Source organism: Hippocampus guttulatus, chromosome 8, assembly GCF_054856545.1.
Source record: "Hippocampus guttulatus isolate MCC_2025c chromosome 8, RoL_Hgut_1.0, whole genome shotgun sequence".
NCBI lineage: Eukaryota > Metazoa > Chordata > Actinopteri > Syngnathiformes > Syngnathidae > Hippocampus > Hippocampus guttulatus.
This window is the reverse complement of record NC_141268.1, coordinates 17,941,173-17,957,469: the sequence shown is the minus strand read 5'-3', so window position 1 is coordinate 17,957,469 and position 16,297 is coordinate 17,941,173. Positions and strand designations below refer to the sequence as shown.

The following is a 16,297-nucleotide window of genomic DNA, read 5'->3' as shown; positions in this document are numbered from 1 at the left end:
ACATCAATAAAAGTGCACTTACCTGGCAAAGACTCACTGTTAACTTCCACTAACAACCCAGGCCAAACTTAGGTCCTCCTAGACAAAAACAGATCCACTTCAAAACTGTTTACACCAATTACTACTTTTCTATTAGTCGGGGCTTTAGTGCAATATTGTTGCATCTTAATAATAATTTTAAAAAAACACGAATGAATATATATGGCAGTACCGAATTACAAATGGGAACACTTGTCACGGATATACAGTACTGCAACAATAAACGCCTGGTTGCGAGAAAACTGTGAGAATTTGTGTCTTGTCTCCGAGATGCAAACAGGGAATGAAGACTTATCTCCTGAGGCCACAGGTCTCTCTGACGAGCTCGATTGCTACACCATAGCCACTGGTGGTTGCCTCGAGGTCACGATGGCCTTGGGAGTGCAAAAAATTAAAAATAAATGTCGTGATCATAAAAACCTAAGATCCAGTTTTCTAAAGCGGTTCTCATGATGGTCTCGGCTCAGCTGAAGCTTATTTGATTTCAAGATGGGGTCGGTGGGTTCACTTTAAATTTAGCTCGCATGATGTAGAGTCCAGGACACATGCTTGTTTCCGTGAAAAATGAACATTTTCTTTGTGGTGCAGTGTGGTGCCTGAGGACTGAGGCCAGTTCAGTTTATGGTCTCACGTGCTGATACAAGCTTTGACTGCCAGCGCCTCTGGTCCAATTAATTTTTTTATTTTTATTTTTTTTTGGTGACAGAAACAATAACTCTTGACCATCTGACTTCTGATTGCTTATAATAAAGATATACACTGTTCGCTTTTGACAAAGAGGGGTTTATTTTCCCCTCCCAGTCATGTGAAGCAGATAGAATCCAAAGTTAAAAAAAAGTTGTGCAGTGCAAACAATAAACAGAAGCACGAATGTCTGCTATTGATATCGAGTCAAGCAATTTGTTACTCACTAGTTAATGAAAACAAAGTGCAGAGATACAAAAGTGCTGCAGGGCTGCCTTTAATACTGTGACGGTATACTTGGAGACGAAGACATTACAATTCCTCTGCTGTGTTGACAAGCACCAAAGGTTAAATATGGAGTGTGTGCGTGTGAGTGTGTCTTGGACAGGGGTGGTGGGGGACTCATGAATTATAATGTGAGCTGTCAGTGTGAGCTTGTCCTCAGGATGGTGAAGTGGCCAGTTCATGTTGGGACATGTCGTCTTGGTGCTTGATTATAACCCCGCTAAGATTCAAAACACACATGCAAGACAGTAAAGCGGGGCCCAACTACAACCCACCCGCACTGGAATGACAAAATACGTAACGCAAATAATCATCACGTGATCTGAACACCGTGTTGAGACGGAGAGAGGTGCCAAACGGCATGGAAGGTGGGGTTGACGATGATGGCAGGGGGGGAGGTGAGAAACGGCGATGTAGAGAGGGGGATGGGCGGGTCACCCCAGGGGCTTGGAGCGGTGCGGGGCAAGACGTGAAGGTCATGTCGCAGAGCATCAGATCAGCCGGGCCACTGGATTGCACGGGGAGCACTAGCGAGCCTCTCAAAGAACGGCCTCGCCAAAACGCATTTCAGGTTTGTCTTGCAGATCAGCCTGTAAATGTTGCGTCCGAGGTAGGGTTGGCCTTGAGATTCGAATAGCAAATCTCAGAGTGGAGGCGGTCATGCTCACCGCTAGCAATGGCGCTGCCCCCAAAGGTTTACAAATGTACTGTATAAAAACTTCCTTTGAGGTTGTCTGCATGCTTACAAGTGCAGTTAATACGTTTCGACTCTTCGCATTGTTACTGCATGCCTTAAATGCGAAAAACAGATGGACAGTTGGACCTCTATGAATTGGTGCCTAAAAATGACATCGCAGGGCCTAAGGCTGTGACTTGTGAACCTAAAATATCTGACCAAACCCGGAAAACAGGTGAGCCTTGACGGTTATTTTCTGAGCCTTTAGGCACTATGATGTCATTTTCAGTTGACAGCAAGTGGCTAGAGAAGGCAAAATGGCCGCCCCCTGAGATGGGTAAAAATGGTGTGGATTTTTTTCCTGTTTAATTCATATTCCAAAAGCACAATATTCAGAACTAGTGGGTGTGCAGCGAATACATTATTGTAAAGACAAAAAGATGATATGACTTCCCCTTTAACAATAGATGAAGAATACCAAAAGTCATATTGAGTGGCTTGACGTGCCCAAAAACGTAAAGCATTTTTTCCACTCAAACCTCACCAATCAGTATCCCAAAATTGAGGTTCCACTATAATACGCTTTCATCCCAGGTGGAATAACACACAGTCCTTGAACAGGTGTTGACAGTTCCTGCATGTAGAATAGTCACCGGAGTGGATCATATTGCACCTTCAGAAAGTGGCGTTGTTGACTCAGAGAACAAAGCGGTGTGGGCAGAAAACAATATTGACTCCACAACAAAACAAATAGATTCTTTCTGGTGCGTGAAGTTTCCTTGACACCTTAACTCTTAACATGGCGTAGAAGGAACATCTATGATTGGGTCTGGTGTGTATGCGCGTGCGTGTGTGTTTTTCACTGTGAGTAGGACTAAAATCGTCTGGCCTCCTCTGAAACATTTCGATAAATAACCATTCTCCAAAATGGGTGCTTTACTCACAGTTCAATCTCCCTGCAGTGTGGGAGAGAAGACACCCGAGGGAGCCGAGAATGAGTGAAGGCGTGCAGGCTGCAGGCCAAAATTCCCTCAGAACTATGAGACACTCAAGACCCGGTCACACAGACCACTCGCCACCTTACCCGAGTGACACCATGCACTTTGTGTGTGTGTCATGGAATCCATAGATTGGTTTCTTTATGATGCAGCAAAATGTACGAGTCAATGACTATAAACACTGCTCCAGCGTCATGTTTTTCGAATTTGCTTCCGCCCATTTTTAAGCTTTTAAAGGTTTACAACTGCAGACTTTAGCCTTGTAACGACAACGCAAAACTGAACTAGCTAAAAGTTTCACGGAGAAGTCGAATAAACCAGTTTCCCAACCTTTATCGAGCCAAAGTAAATATTTTAATAGAAGTATCGCACGGGGCACAACCAAACAAACATTACAACGTACTTAAACTTAAGATCTTTTCTCAATTTACTAAAAAAAAGACAGTTTAACAGTGCTTTCTGTCATCTATCAGAACACTCTGCCTTCATCCACCCCGACGCAACGGTATGTGTGCAAGCCGCCTAAACTGGCATGCTCAATTAACAACGAGACAAATGAACGCAAGTGTGTTGTGATTGCCCAAAATCAAGCTATTGGACATCACGTGTGTTTGGTCACATAGTATCTTCAATGAAGAATATTTGTCATTATCTCTTGTATTAGTGTGTTTAATATATAAAATGCAATAATGGAGAACCAAACCTTGTGGTACACCTCCATGACGCCCCAGTGCTGATCTCTTTGAGGTTTTGTTTTCTGTCCTGGAAAGAAACAAACAAAAAAAAAGTCAAAAAAGTATGCTCATCTACCTCTGTTAATACAACTGTGTCGCCCAAACGAAACAGCTGTCTGATGTGTTCTCATAGTGGTCTGCCACAGAGCGTCATACCCCTTCCAGGACCAGCCATGTTCACACATTAGGGTGTATGACCTCCGCTAGATGACAATGTGAGATTATGCCTCAGATCAAATAACATGTTTCCCTTGCAGACCATGGCTAACACACACACACACACACCAGATTTTGAAGCAATGCCCTCAAACACCCCATCACGCCCGATGCTTCTGTGCAAAAAATTGGGTTTATAACATTGCTGATGGATGATGAAGATTCACAGACCTGCGGTGAATAGATACCGAAGCACGTCAACGGTCTCTCAGACTCTTAATGCATGTTGTCAATGACTTTGCGATGCAAAACCGCCTTGAAAGGGAAATAAACTCAAGCTCTTAAAATTGTTAGATGTCAAAAGTAAATACCGTCTTCATCAACCATCATTTAGTTACATCTATTTAAGTAGTGGGTGGCCCGGTAGTCCAGTGGTTAGCACGTCGGCTTCACAGTGCAGAGGTACCGGGTTCAATTCCAGCTCCGGCCTCCCTGTGTGGAGTTTGCATGTTCTCCCCGGGCCTGCGTGGGTTTTCTCCGGGTGCTCCGGTTTCCTCCCACATTCCAAAAACATGCATGGCAGGCTGATTGGACGCTCTAAATTGTCCCTAGGTGTGAGTGTGGGCGTGAATGGTTGTTTGTCTCTGTGTGCCCTGCGATTGGCTGGCAACTGATTCAGGGTGTCCCCCGCCTACTGCCAGAAGACGGCTGGGATAGGCTCCAGCACCCCCCGCGACCCTAGTGAGGATCAAGCGGTTCGGAAAATGGATGGATGGATATTTAAGTAGTTCAAAAAAAAAAATAGGGCGGGACGGTGTTTGACTGGCTGGCACATCCGCCTCACAGTGCAGAAGTGCAGGGTTCAATTCCGGGTCCGGCCTTCCTGTGTGGAGTTTGCATGTTCTCCCCGGGCCTGAGTGGGTTTTCTCCGGGTACTCCGGTTTTCTCCCACATTCCGAAAACATACATGGCAGGTTAATGGAACTCTCTAAATCGTCCCTTGGTGGTGTGAGCGTGAGAGCGGATGGTTGTTGGTCTCTGTGTGCCCCGGCCGGGATTGACTGGCAATTCAGGGTGTCCCCCACCTACTGGACAGCTGGGATATGTGGATTGGAAAATGGATGGATGGATAAAAAACTAAATGTCTTTATGTACTCCCTTCTAGGGGGCCACCATTGCTAAGAACTGCTAAGAAAACCAGATAGTTCATAAATGTTCAACAAGGGCAAGCTATATATTCACTGTACGATTATTTTTTTTTGGGGGGGGGATTGGGGATTATGTTGTGTGTGCTCCAAAACGTATTAGTTCTGCGCAGTCTGCCTTGACATCATTTGATGTATTTTCTGTACAGCTTATCCTCATTAAGGGTGCGGTCGAACTGGAGTCTACACACAGCTGTTTATTCTGCACTGATCGCCAACCAATCACGGGTTTTTCTTCAATATTACTCCGAAAAACATGTGTACAAATGAAAAAATACGCTTCAAACACAAATGTGTCGAATGACCGCAGAAGTCAATGACTGCATTCCATTGAATTTCATAGCAGGACCAAGGGCAACGATCAGAAGTCACTCCTTGGCAATCGGAAATTCAGCCGCTCTCGTCCACCTTCATAAATCACCCGGCTGCATCTGCACATGATTCACAAAGTGTTACATCCATACGCCTTCGGAGGATGAGTCACCTAAGAATAATCGCACAAGGTAGTTTCAACGGCGGCCTTGCGGAAATGTTCAGAGGAGGTTTCAGGGAAAAAGATTTCTGTGTTAATGGTTCAGATGGTGGGGGAAATAAGCCTCCCTTGAGAGAATTCACTCTTAAGGCAAGCTTTTTAAATAGCTTATTGGGGAGAAAAAGACTATCCCAAAGAAACATAGTTGAGCAAATGTAGGATATGAACAGCAGCACTTGTGTCCTGATGACATGAATGTGGCAACGGTGATTAAAAAGAATGTGTGTGACGACAAAGACATGACGCTGACGAGCAGGGTGCCACACCTAATCCCACTGAGACGCAAGCAACAAAGGCTCTTGTTTATTAACGATGCTCATGAGGCAACAAATGAAGCATGAAATGACTGTGTCACGCACACTGACAGACACACACACACACACACACACACAGATTGTAGATATGCTGTAGGCGCCTGGTTGTGTACGGTGAGAGCATGGACCCAAACAAAAAAACATTTTTTGTTTCAAGCTGAGCAAATGTTCACATCCTAAATAAGAAAAGAACCAATTTCATGGCTCATGATGGTCAGCGGTGCGGAGAAGCGTCAGTGCCATGACCACTACGTTCACTATTTTGCACAGGAATGGATGCGTCAGTTTTATTGTGTGGCCGTTTACATACTGTGGCCAGATTTCCCCAAATAGAGGCTGAGCATTTCTTTAGGAGATGTTTAATCCACAGAGCTTTACCCGTACAACATTTTTGGGCTCATATTACACAAATAAATTCAATTCTGTGATTTCAAACTCAAGGCTCATCCACGCAGAGCTAGAATTAAGAAAATCGAGTCAAGAACCACATTGAAGCATGTTACTATGCACAAGAGTCGCAAATTTGGATCAACCTGCCATGTATGTTCTTGGAATGTGGGAGGAAACCAGAGTACCCCGAGAAAACCCACGCAGGCATGAGAAGAAAATGCGTGTACCACACAGGAAGACCAGCGCTGGAATCAAACCCTGCAACTCTGCACTGTGAGGTCCACGTGCTAACCCAGGTGACCACCGTGCCACCCAATTTTCATTATATACCACAAATTAATTTTGGGTCACAATAATGAAAACTCAGGTCATGAATTTGGAATTGTTCTTTTTTTTTTTTCCCTAGTCTCTTTTTTAACAGACCGCGGACAGCGAACAGACCACCTATCGCTTTTAGCATCATGCGGTTTATCGATTGAACTTTTCTAGCGGAGTAGAACAGAAAAGAGCAGACTAGAATGTGAATGTTGTTGACGTGGAGCAATTTTTGTCGAGCAGGAGCAAGGCACAAAAATAGCCGTGGCATAAGAACGCTTGGTCTGGTTTACGATGGCGTGCATGGCAGTTGATCAAGTCCTGCAACCTTTAGTGCAAATCACTAATTCATGACATAGAGATAAGACAAATGTGCTGTTTTGGAGCACTGGGGCGGGGGTTCACCTCCTTTTCTGTGACAGAGAAAGCGCTTGGCGACATAGAGAATGACTCAGACTCAGAGTGAGTGTATTGCTGCCATCTATAGGCAAAAGAGGGCTCAATTTTCACCACCCACCTCACCCCACGCCCAGTCTCATTGTACTGTAAGCCTAACGGCCTCAATATGTTGCTCATTAAGATTTCAGACCGCATTGCCACCTCAAAGCGTCCTCATCTAACACAAGTTGACCGTACGTGACCCGCAGGCCAGAACTGATTGGCATTGCGCTGCCCTGATGCCAGCGGCCGGCTCACCTGGCAGCAGGTAAAAAGGCGGGAGGCATCATTCACAGGGCCCCCGCCATCCTGGCACACACCACATACACACATAGAAGAAAAACAGCCTCCAAGAGAGATTCTGTTTCATGTTACAGGGAGCCAAATAAGAATTATCTGTCATATGAGGGCAGCGCCAAATGTGTCACAACGGTGATTCCAAACCACTGTGCCGTAGCAGTTTAGTGTGCCATAAGCAAACATGAGGAAAATGATCCCACGGTTCATAAACGATTATTTATCAGAAATAATGTATCTTTGGGTTGTTCGTCTCTGTGTGCCCTGCGATTGGCTGGCAACTGATTCAGGGTGTCCCCCGCCTACTGCCCGAAGACGGCTGGGATAGGCTCCAGCACCCCCCGCGACCCTAGTGAGGATCAAGCGGTTCAGAAAATGGATGGATGGATGGATGTATCTTTGTAAATGTCAGTAGCATGCAGTATATTGACAGAACAATGAAATGCTCTTCCACTTGACGGCAGAAGGCCCAATTAACCTGTGCCTCCACGGTGGCAACTTACCATTCAAGTAATGACTTCAGCTCAACTAAACGGGTCCAAATTTCACACGCGGCCAGCCAATTTGCGAGTAAATTGAGGCAAGATCACTTTTTTTTTTTTTTTTTTTTTTAATGACATTTTTGGTTGGTGGTATGTAAAATAACATGCAGCGGTTCAATAAAGGCTGCATGACCCACGGCAGGCAAAAGACTGATGGCTTGAGTGAAAGCAGCTAATTGGAAGTTTAAGGTGAAATCAGACAGGAAATTGGCTGTGCTTAATTTATGTTCTCTTAATGATTTGCAAATGAAGTCAGCAGTAGAGTATCAATCACAGGTAGTGGAAACACAAAGGAAATTTGAGCATTATCTGATATATGGTATGATGATCAAATATCACATTTCGAGCGCTTATGTCGACGCTGGCTTTTCGGTGCGTGGTCCATTTGGACTACAAATCACAAGCTAACTCTGCTTTTGTGCCCGTGAAATAAAGGCCGGGGCCCGTTCATGGTTAATGAAATCCACTGTTGACACAGGAAGTCTATCAGAGGGCGCCACGATGGAGCTTCAGTGTGTATTTGTGCGGTCCGGTGATCCACTCATACTCCCGCTGCCTTTCGTCTCTTTGTGTGACAGACAAAGCTGATAGCGCGCCGTCTTTCTGGCGAGATAGCATCATTATACAAACGGCATCCTGCCATTATTGACACTGCGTTTGTGTCAGTGTGTGAGTGACAAAGAGGCAAAAGAATACGCGGAGGGGTAATGGAGTGCCTGTTGTCAGTTTGCCATGTCCCTCTTTTCCTCTGTACAAACAAGTGTAAAACAAGCGTGCAGTCCATCGTCTGCATTTCAATCCAAGTCCTTTTATGACAATTACATTAAAAAAAAAAACGTTTCTCCATGAAGGACACCATTAAAGTGTAATACAGGACCGACATCACAATGGTTGGCCAGCGCTTTATAAACTCCAAGTACACCACATTTCACATCCATCCATCCATCCATCCATTTTCCGATCCGCTTTATCCTCACAAGGGTCGCGGAGGCGCTGCAGCCTATCCCAGCTGTCTTCAGGCATTCGGTGGGGGACAGCCTGAACTGGTTGCCAGCCAATCGCTGGGCACACAGAGATGAACAAACATCCACGCTCACACTCACACCTAGGGACAATTTTGAGTGTTCAATCAGCCTGCCATGCATGTTTTTGGAATGTGGGAGGAAACCGGAGTACCCGGAGAAAACCCACACAGGCACGGACGGGGAGAACATGCAAACTCCAAACAGAAAGGCCGGAGCCGGGATCGAACCCACAACCTCTGCACTGTGAGGTCAACACGCTAACCACTCGATCACCGGGCCGCCCAAATCGTGAAATCTGAAATCATGAAAATCTTGAAATCAACTTTTAGCTCAATTTAAGTTGTATGCGTGCCATTTTTTTCCTCTTTCTGTTTATTCTGCTGTCAGAATGGCATCAAAATAATGCACAGCTTAATTATCTGTCCTTCTGTCATCTAGTGGAGGAGCATTTCATTTTTCTTTCCGTCACCATCAGTCACACTCACATAGGAAGATAAAACAACAATAAAAAAAACTTTTGGAAAAACAAATGGATGATTTCCTATGGCATATGTGATGATCTCTCACGGTGCAGTGGTTACACCGCAGTTGTAAATTGGGCAACATCATTGCGGCGGTATAGTCTCATCTTGCAAATCAAAAAAGGGTGATGAAAAGTGAAATGCTTCTGGTCAGATTATTTCAGTCTACATTACAACCGATGCAGCAAAACACGCTTTACCTTAAGAAATGAACCTAATGAACAGAAATAGTTCTGTGCGGCTCCGCCAGACAGAAAGCATACTGAAGCGGACCACTTCAACAAACTGTTTGTGATGATTTGACCACAACGGAAACACCACAAAATGCTAACCTTCCCAGACTTAAGTTAACTGAACCGACTGGTGTGAAACATGAGTTATGAACCCTTCATGAGAAATAATTGGAAAACCATCTCGGTATGCAGTTCACGGCCTTCGCAATCTACCGGGCCTATGTTCTTTTACAAGCTCAAGTAGGCTCACATGAGTCCCTCTTCCCACCGAGGCAGCCTTCGTGACACTTACTGCCATGATATCGGAACATAGAGCCTTGCGACGAGCTGATAGCGGTGGAAGGCACTGAAATCCCCTTGGAAGGAGATTCTCAAATCCAGAGCGCAGGCCTGCAATAAAGAGGCAGAATCTGTGTTCGCCTCTTCTGCTAGTGGAAATGAAGATTCCAGAGCCGAAATAGAGAATAATAAGGCATTAAAAAGCGGGGCTGAGAAGTGTCGTTATAAATAGGGGCAAGGGACAATGCCTCAATAGTTTCTCAAGGAAAGAAAGAGGCAAAGGACACATGAGGGAAGAAGGGATGATCACACTCTTGGCTTATCTTGGTGAGTGGGGCAGGATTAAGTCATGTGCCTCTTTGCTGCATGTGCGCATGTCATCATCATCATACAATCACCCTTTGAGTGGTATCCAGGGGAGAGCTGAGTGAGGTTCACGTGTTGCCCCCAGACACGCTCTTACTTGAATGTAAAAAATGTACAGGCTGTCGGATCTTTTTTTTTCCAGCCACTACAAAACATAAATTAGAAAGTGAGGAGCCGCTGCCTTTAAGCTTCCTGTTTCGATCGTCACATTACCTGGCCCCGCCTCCCGCTGCACCGTCCCACCCCTTCACCCCCCATTCACTTTAAGAGCTGACTTCATCAAGCACTGATATTTTTAGGCCCACTTGCTTCACTTTTGATCGCTATTGTGCAGAGGGCTTTGGCTCCTCTGATGTCAGCCGTGACATTGTCAGGTGGCGGCACGGGCCAACCTTGGGCTCTCGTCGCAGTGACAGGCAGAGATGCAGTCCAGACACTGAGGTCAGGTCCCCTGCTGTTATCGCTACACTCTGCAAAGACCGAGCACCCTTTGGATGTCCACTCTCTGTCTGCGGTCTGCGAATACTGGCTAAAAAACAAGCGACGATCCTTATTGAGGGACACGCTGTCCAGATGGCGTCGTCAGTGCAGGAAGTCACAAGAAAATCAAAGGCAGAGACGCTGCAACAGGGAAGGCAAATTCCGAAGGGCCCGAGGTGAACGGGGCCTCCCCAAGTCATGGCGAACATTAGGCCCATATCACTGACAAAACAATTGAGGTTCTGCAAACTTTCTTTTAATGGCCACGGTACGATTAAGTGAAAAATTGTTGCACTTTATTTTGTGTACTTATTCAGTACAATATATGTGAGGTTTATGTTCCGTGTTCAGGCTGTTGAGTCTATAAGCAGTTCCATAATGGCAAATCTTGTGCAAAAATAAACATCTTGAAATTAAAAAGACAAACAAATGAGACATGCTATTCTTTACTATTTTAATGAAACGAATGGCCTTGCCGGAGGCTGTTACAGCTGACTTCAAGTCTGACTTGAGAGTCCACGCCGGACTAATCACCAGTCAATCTGACTGACACAGATTCAGACAAGCACTCGTATTAAGACCTAATCAGCCTTCAATGCACAAAACAGTTTTCGGAATGTGGTAAGAGGGATCGGACGAATTTCTGAGGGAGTACAGAAAAGTAAGCGCAAAATTGAACTGAACACTTTTGATTGTTATTGTTATTACGTATGTCTGTTACTGCAGATCTGTACGTTGGTTGTTTTTCTTCGTACGCCACTTTCACGAGTCATATTTGGCACAAGGACATTTAATTCATTCCAATGGCATTTTCAAGGCATTAAAAACACTTCAAATGTTGCATTTCAGAGTCGCTTTACAGGTTTATTATAACATTAAAATTATTTCTATTTTGAGAGTCTCCTGTAGCCTCTAATCCAACACAAGCGGGATTTGCTCTTGACTGATAAGAGCGGTTACGCAACAGTCGCCCCCTCCCCTGCATTTTGACAGTTTTGCAATGGACAACATGAATGGTAACGGCACTGCCTGAGGTGTGTCTTACATTGACATTGCATTACAGTACGGGCGTGAGGAGACACTTTCCATAGGCTGATTGAAATAGAATCCGATTGCACACAAGCCAAATGGAGCTACAGTAGCACCATCAAATCAGGTGATGCATCCTTGACGGACACAAGTAAGTTCTAAAAACAGGGTGATGAGATCCGATATAAAGTCAGAGAAATGAGAGTCATTTGTTTGTAATGTTTATAACACAGTGGGAGTCAAAATGAATATGTCTGACAGTGCCAATGAAAATTGAACACGATTATATTTCCAAGGAAAGAATAAGTGATACAGCTCATGTTTTGGGATCTTATTTGATATTAGATTCACACGCGCACTCATACCTAAGTAGAGGTGCAACAATTAATCAGCAACAAATCAATTATCAAATGAATTGATCATTATTTTTGATAATCATGTAACCAATTCGGTTTCCCAATTCTCAAAACTTCAGCTTGTCAATATTAAATATTCTCCCATTTCTGCAGTGCCTCATGAGAGCAGACATATCGTGTTGTTACGGACCAAACCAGCAATGGAATCATAATTCATTTCTTTGCTCATTTTCTGGTACTGTCAATTAAAATGATTTTCCTATTTTTGCATGAATGGATGGCAATTAAAGAACGGATTTGTTTTTCATCTGATTCATCGATTAATCGAGATAATAATCAGCACATTAACCGTGATTAAAATAATCATTTGTTGCAGCCCGACACCGGAGTACAAAAAGGGTTCCATTAAACTCCGAAGCATGCTTTAGGAATGTGGGAGGAAGCTGGAGTACCCGAACAAATACCAACGTCAGCATAGGGAGAACATGCAAGCAAAGTCAGCAGTGCAAAACAGATGTGCTCAACACTCGGTCACCACAGCGCCTTAGCGTGTTTAAAAAGAGCCAATTCAATTAGGAAGAGCGCTCCCTGGAAGTGTGTGTATGCGAATGGTGACAGTCATTAATGAAGTCACACAGTCCAATTAGGATCGCTGGCAAAATCTCACATCCAAAAAGCCAAGTTGGCTGGAGGAGGTGAAAGGGAAAGTGGGGGAAGAGGGGGGGGTTGAGCGAGAGAGAGAAATGGAGGAGCGGATGAAGTCAAGGAGCAGGTTGATGTGTGGAAACGTCTCGGAACTTTTATGTGACTGCATGTGTCTTACTTCACGTGAATTGATCCCCATTAAGGCTTTCTAAAGGGCAGCGGTTTGTCAAAGTCTGACACCACCTCTCGCTGGCTGACACCTCCTCAGCTGATTGGGGGAGCGGGCACTAAGGAGTGCGGAGGCAAGCTGCTGAAGCATAGAGAACGTTAAACGACATGACAAAAAGGTTCAAACTCACGCATCAACTCAAACAATCACCTGTCACATGGCTGCACTTAAGTGTAAAAAAGACGTGCTAATTACCGGTACAGTATGCCAAATCTACCTCCCTCCTCCCAACAATTACGTGACCTATTGCTGTCAAGTGGGCCCCACAAACGGTCCGAGACTGGAAATCAATACTGCCGCATCGAGAAGCATGCCTCGCAAGCTCCATTATGCAGCCGATTCCTCCAATCAAAGCGGCGCCGGTTACCACGGCAACCACAGTCCCAGGTCTTTCACGGCACCGAAGCGAAGGTGCACGGTTAAGAAAGAATCTGGCAGGGACAACAAAATCTTAAATCCTCAGCGAGAGCGGGGGGACTAAAAAGACAGACATGTGATGTGCACGAAGAGATCCTAATTGACTGAAAGCTCAGCTTCCCTGAGAAAGCAAACATCAGACCTGGATGAGGCCGGTGTTTATCTAATTTCACCCCCCCCCCCCCCGCCCTACCATTTTCAATAAGGGCCGGTCCTCGATTTTCTTTTCACCCATTGTGCTTCCCTATCTGATATATATCGCCGAAATATCCATCGCATTTCTCAAAATCGGTCATTTTAATTAAAGTCCACGTGTTTCTAATAAAAACCAAATGACACACAGCGGTGGCTGGAGCTTTTCGGAGCTTGTGTCATCAGAGGATGACTGAATAGGAGAAAGCAATAACAGAGTGAATTGAGGCTGGTATTTGTAAAGAAATGTCAAGGAGAGAGAAGAGATATGAGAGTCACCGGCGGAAAACTCAAACACGGCGCGCGGTTCAATATAGGCAATATGTGCATCATGGCTGATGGGTCAGAGCAGACTAATCCTTGGTGAGGAAGTGGCGCTTAGAGAAGGAGGTACCGGTATTGACTTGAGTCTCAAACACACACGAGACAACGGAGTGACAAGATGCCATACGCCTGAATCCATCATCGTCTTCATCATCATCATCATCATCATGACATCATTTGGGCTTTTTTACGTAGCATTCGATGCATTGACAAGACCAAACTGTCATCAATGCAGCTGATCTACTGATCATAGGGTCAAAATACTCCTTGCCACCTTCATTAACAGTTCCACAACCATCGCAACTTACAATGAACGTGACATGAGACTGGATTTCGAATAATCTAGTGCGATAGGTCCATAAAAAACAGCCAATCAGATGCAGTGCAGTTCTACACCAAAAATAATTAACATTGTTCAATAAGTGTCACTCAAAATGAGCATGCTAATCTTTGTGAAGGCATAATTGTCAGTATTAAGCTCCTGTAATCGGACTGAACAAGAAGCCATCATATTACGGTCAGTTAGAAGATGCATGTGAGATCTTGGACTCGCTATTGCAGAGGTAAAAGGTTCAAGAAATTAATTAGGAAGTGGACAGCTTGCTACAGTAATCAAATTATAACATAGCTATCCTCAGATGAAATGAAAATATATCCGTCTATTTGCGGCTGTCGACAACAGAGCACTTGGTTGGGATGCTTAGGAAGACCAATTAAGTGAAGCGTCTGCTTTTGCCTTGTGAAAAAAGTCCAACATTTGAGAGCTGAAAATTGTAAACTGAGAACAGTTGACTTAGGTCATTACTGCAAACTACTTGACCAATTTTCATGAAACTTTGCAGAGTTGCGACATGTAGCAAGTGAGATTTGGAAGTAGCTTTGAGTGAGGGTACAATCATGTCATTCACCTTTGGCTATTATGAGTACAGTCCACGTGCATCGGGGCCAAGTGGGTCACTCAGATCCAGCAGATGGAGTTGTACCAACAGGGCTGGAGTGGAACCTTATGGCCTTGCATGTCATGATTTTCTCAATTATTCTATCTTGGCAGAGGTTGGTGCTCTCTTGAGTGCTAATCCAGTTAATCCGGAGCTGCAACAAAATGGAAAGAAATCAGTCTAGAAACAAAATGAGTGCGGGAACAACAAAGAAATGTCATGCTGCAACCCTCACTAAAACCCGTTTGGTGGACATGAACCACGTGATTATTTCGTTCTGACTGGACGATCTGTAGCAGTTGCCACCGCTCTGGACTGCTCACAGCGATGTGATTTTGACAAAAATCATCGCAGAAATCTGACAGCAAGCGGTCATCATTTCAAGATCGCTAGCTAGCTAGCTAGTTTTGGTTGGTTATAGTCCTTTCTTCTAAATAGGTCATGACTAATTACAGTGAATCAAAAGAAGAAAATTGGCCATCATTTCAAGATCGCTAGCTAGCTAGCTAGTTTTGGTTGGTTATAGTCCTTTCTTCTAAATAGGTCATGACTAATTACGGCGATTCGTTCAAAAGAATAAATCATGGGTGGAACAATGACAAACATCAGCATACGTTAGACCTACAAGTGTTGGCATACAAATGTCATCTTACACTGTCTCCACTTTGCCATCGCCGACCGTAGGCTGTATGCCAAGTAAATACGATCATTCCATCGCCGTAAATGGAAATGCATCTTTAAAAGTCATAAACAAAGTCACACATAAACGCTCACGCACACACACACACACACGCAGGGCGGAAGGGTTAAGTGCGCGCCTATCGGCGGTGCTGCGGGGTGCACCTCTGCGTGCTGACATTGGGGGTTATCTGGAAGCTTCTTCCACACCTTGCTGCTCGTGCAAACCAACACAGTCACCATGGCAACAGCAGCAGGGACAATATGTGGCCTGTCCGCCGTTTGCCTCATGCGCATCCGCACATGCACCTTCTCGTGACCACAAAAATGCACAGAGGTTTACTATAGCGGAAAGACATGATTAACACACACACACACACACACACACACACACACACACACACACACACACACGCGCGCGCGCACACACACACGTGCGCATTAATACACGCTCACTTCAGCATTCATCGGTCCTCCACTTCTCTCTCTTAATGAAATCACAAGCACGGCACACAATCAAGCCTCTGGGCCTTGTAAGACGGGTGCACACAAGCCCATTTCCAGTTGTTATTAGCATGCTGTGACGAGACAGCCATGGCACACATTCACAAACAACACAAAGGCACACAACCTGTCGTCTCATCACTGCTGGATCACCTGGATTTATTTCCGAGAAGGCACGGGTGTGCCTGCGCAACTTGACAATAAATCAAGGCTTCATACACTCCAGAGAGACAAATCAAGATAATACACTAAAAAATGAAGAAGAAAAAAAAGTAAAGGATGGTGAGTGAAGGAGGAAGAGGGAAACTCTTCAGTGGTGGCGGCTAAATAAATAAATGGATGGATGTCTAACAGAAAGCATCGAGGGAAGCAAGAATTGGATGGATTTGACACACTCCCGCTTCTTCACGTCTGCTCGTCATGCTTTTCTTGCTTGGGGCTTCTCATCCGTGATTGGTCGGTGAGATCTGCAAGAC

At 44.8% G+C, this 16,297-nt stretch overlaps 2 protein-coding genes across 8 annotated transcripts in view; both read right to left on the bottom strand.

Moving 5' to 3' along the window:
* plxna1b (plexin A1b) overlaps positions 1 to 401 on the bottom strand; it is a 178,254-nt gene extending 177,853 nt beyond the window's left edge. For all 5 annotated transcript variants that reach the window (XM_086117857.1, XM_086117861.1, XM_086117860.1 and 2 more), the window contains exon 1: positions 23 to 401. The gene's annotated coding sequence lies outside the window, so the exon portion shown is untranslated. The remainder of the gene's footprint in view (positions 1 to 22) is intronic.
* A 2,935-nt stretch (positions 402 to 3,336) lies between these two features.
* The window catches only part of chchd6b (coiled-coil-helix-coiled-coil-helix domain containing 6b), a 49,125-nt gene continuing 36,164 nt past the window's right edge, over positions 3,337 to 16,297 (bottom strand). For 2 of the 3 annotated variants that reach the window (XM_086117866.1, XM_086117867.1), the window contains one exon: positions 15,950 to 16,288. In XM_086117866.1, the coding sequence (XP_085973992.1) occupies positions 16,227 to 16,288 (62 nt within the window). In that variant the 3' untranslated portion in view covers positions 15,950 to 16,226. Of the gene's footprint in view, positions 3,445 to 15,949; positions 16,289 to 16,297 lie in introns of those variants that run through there. The other variant, XM_086117865.1, reaches the window with a different exon arrangement.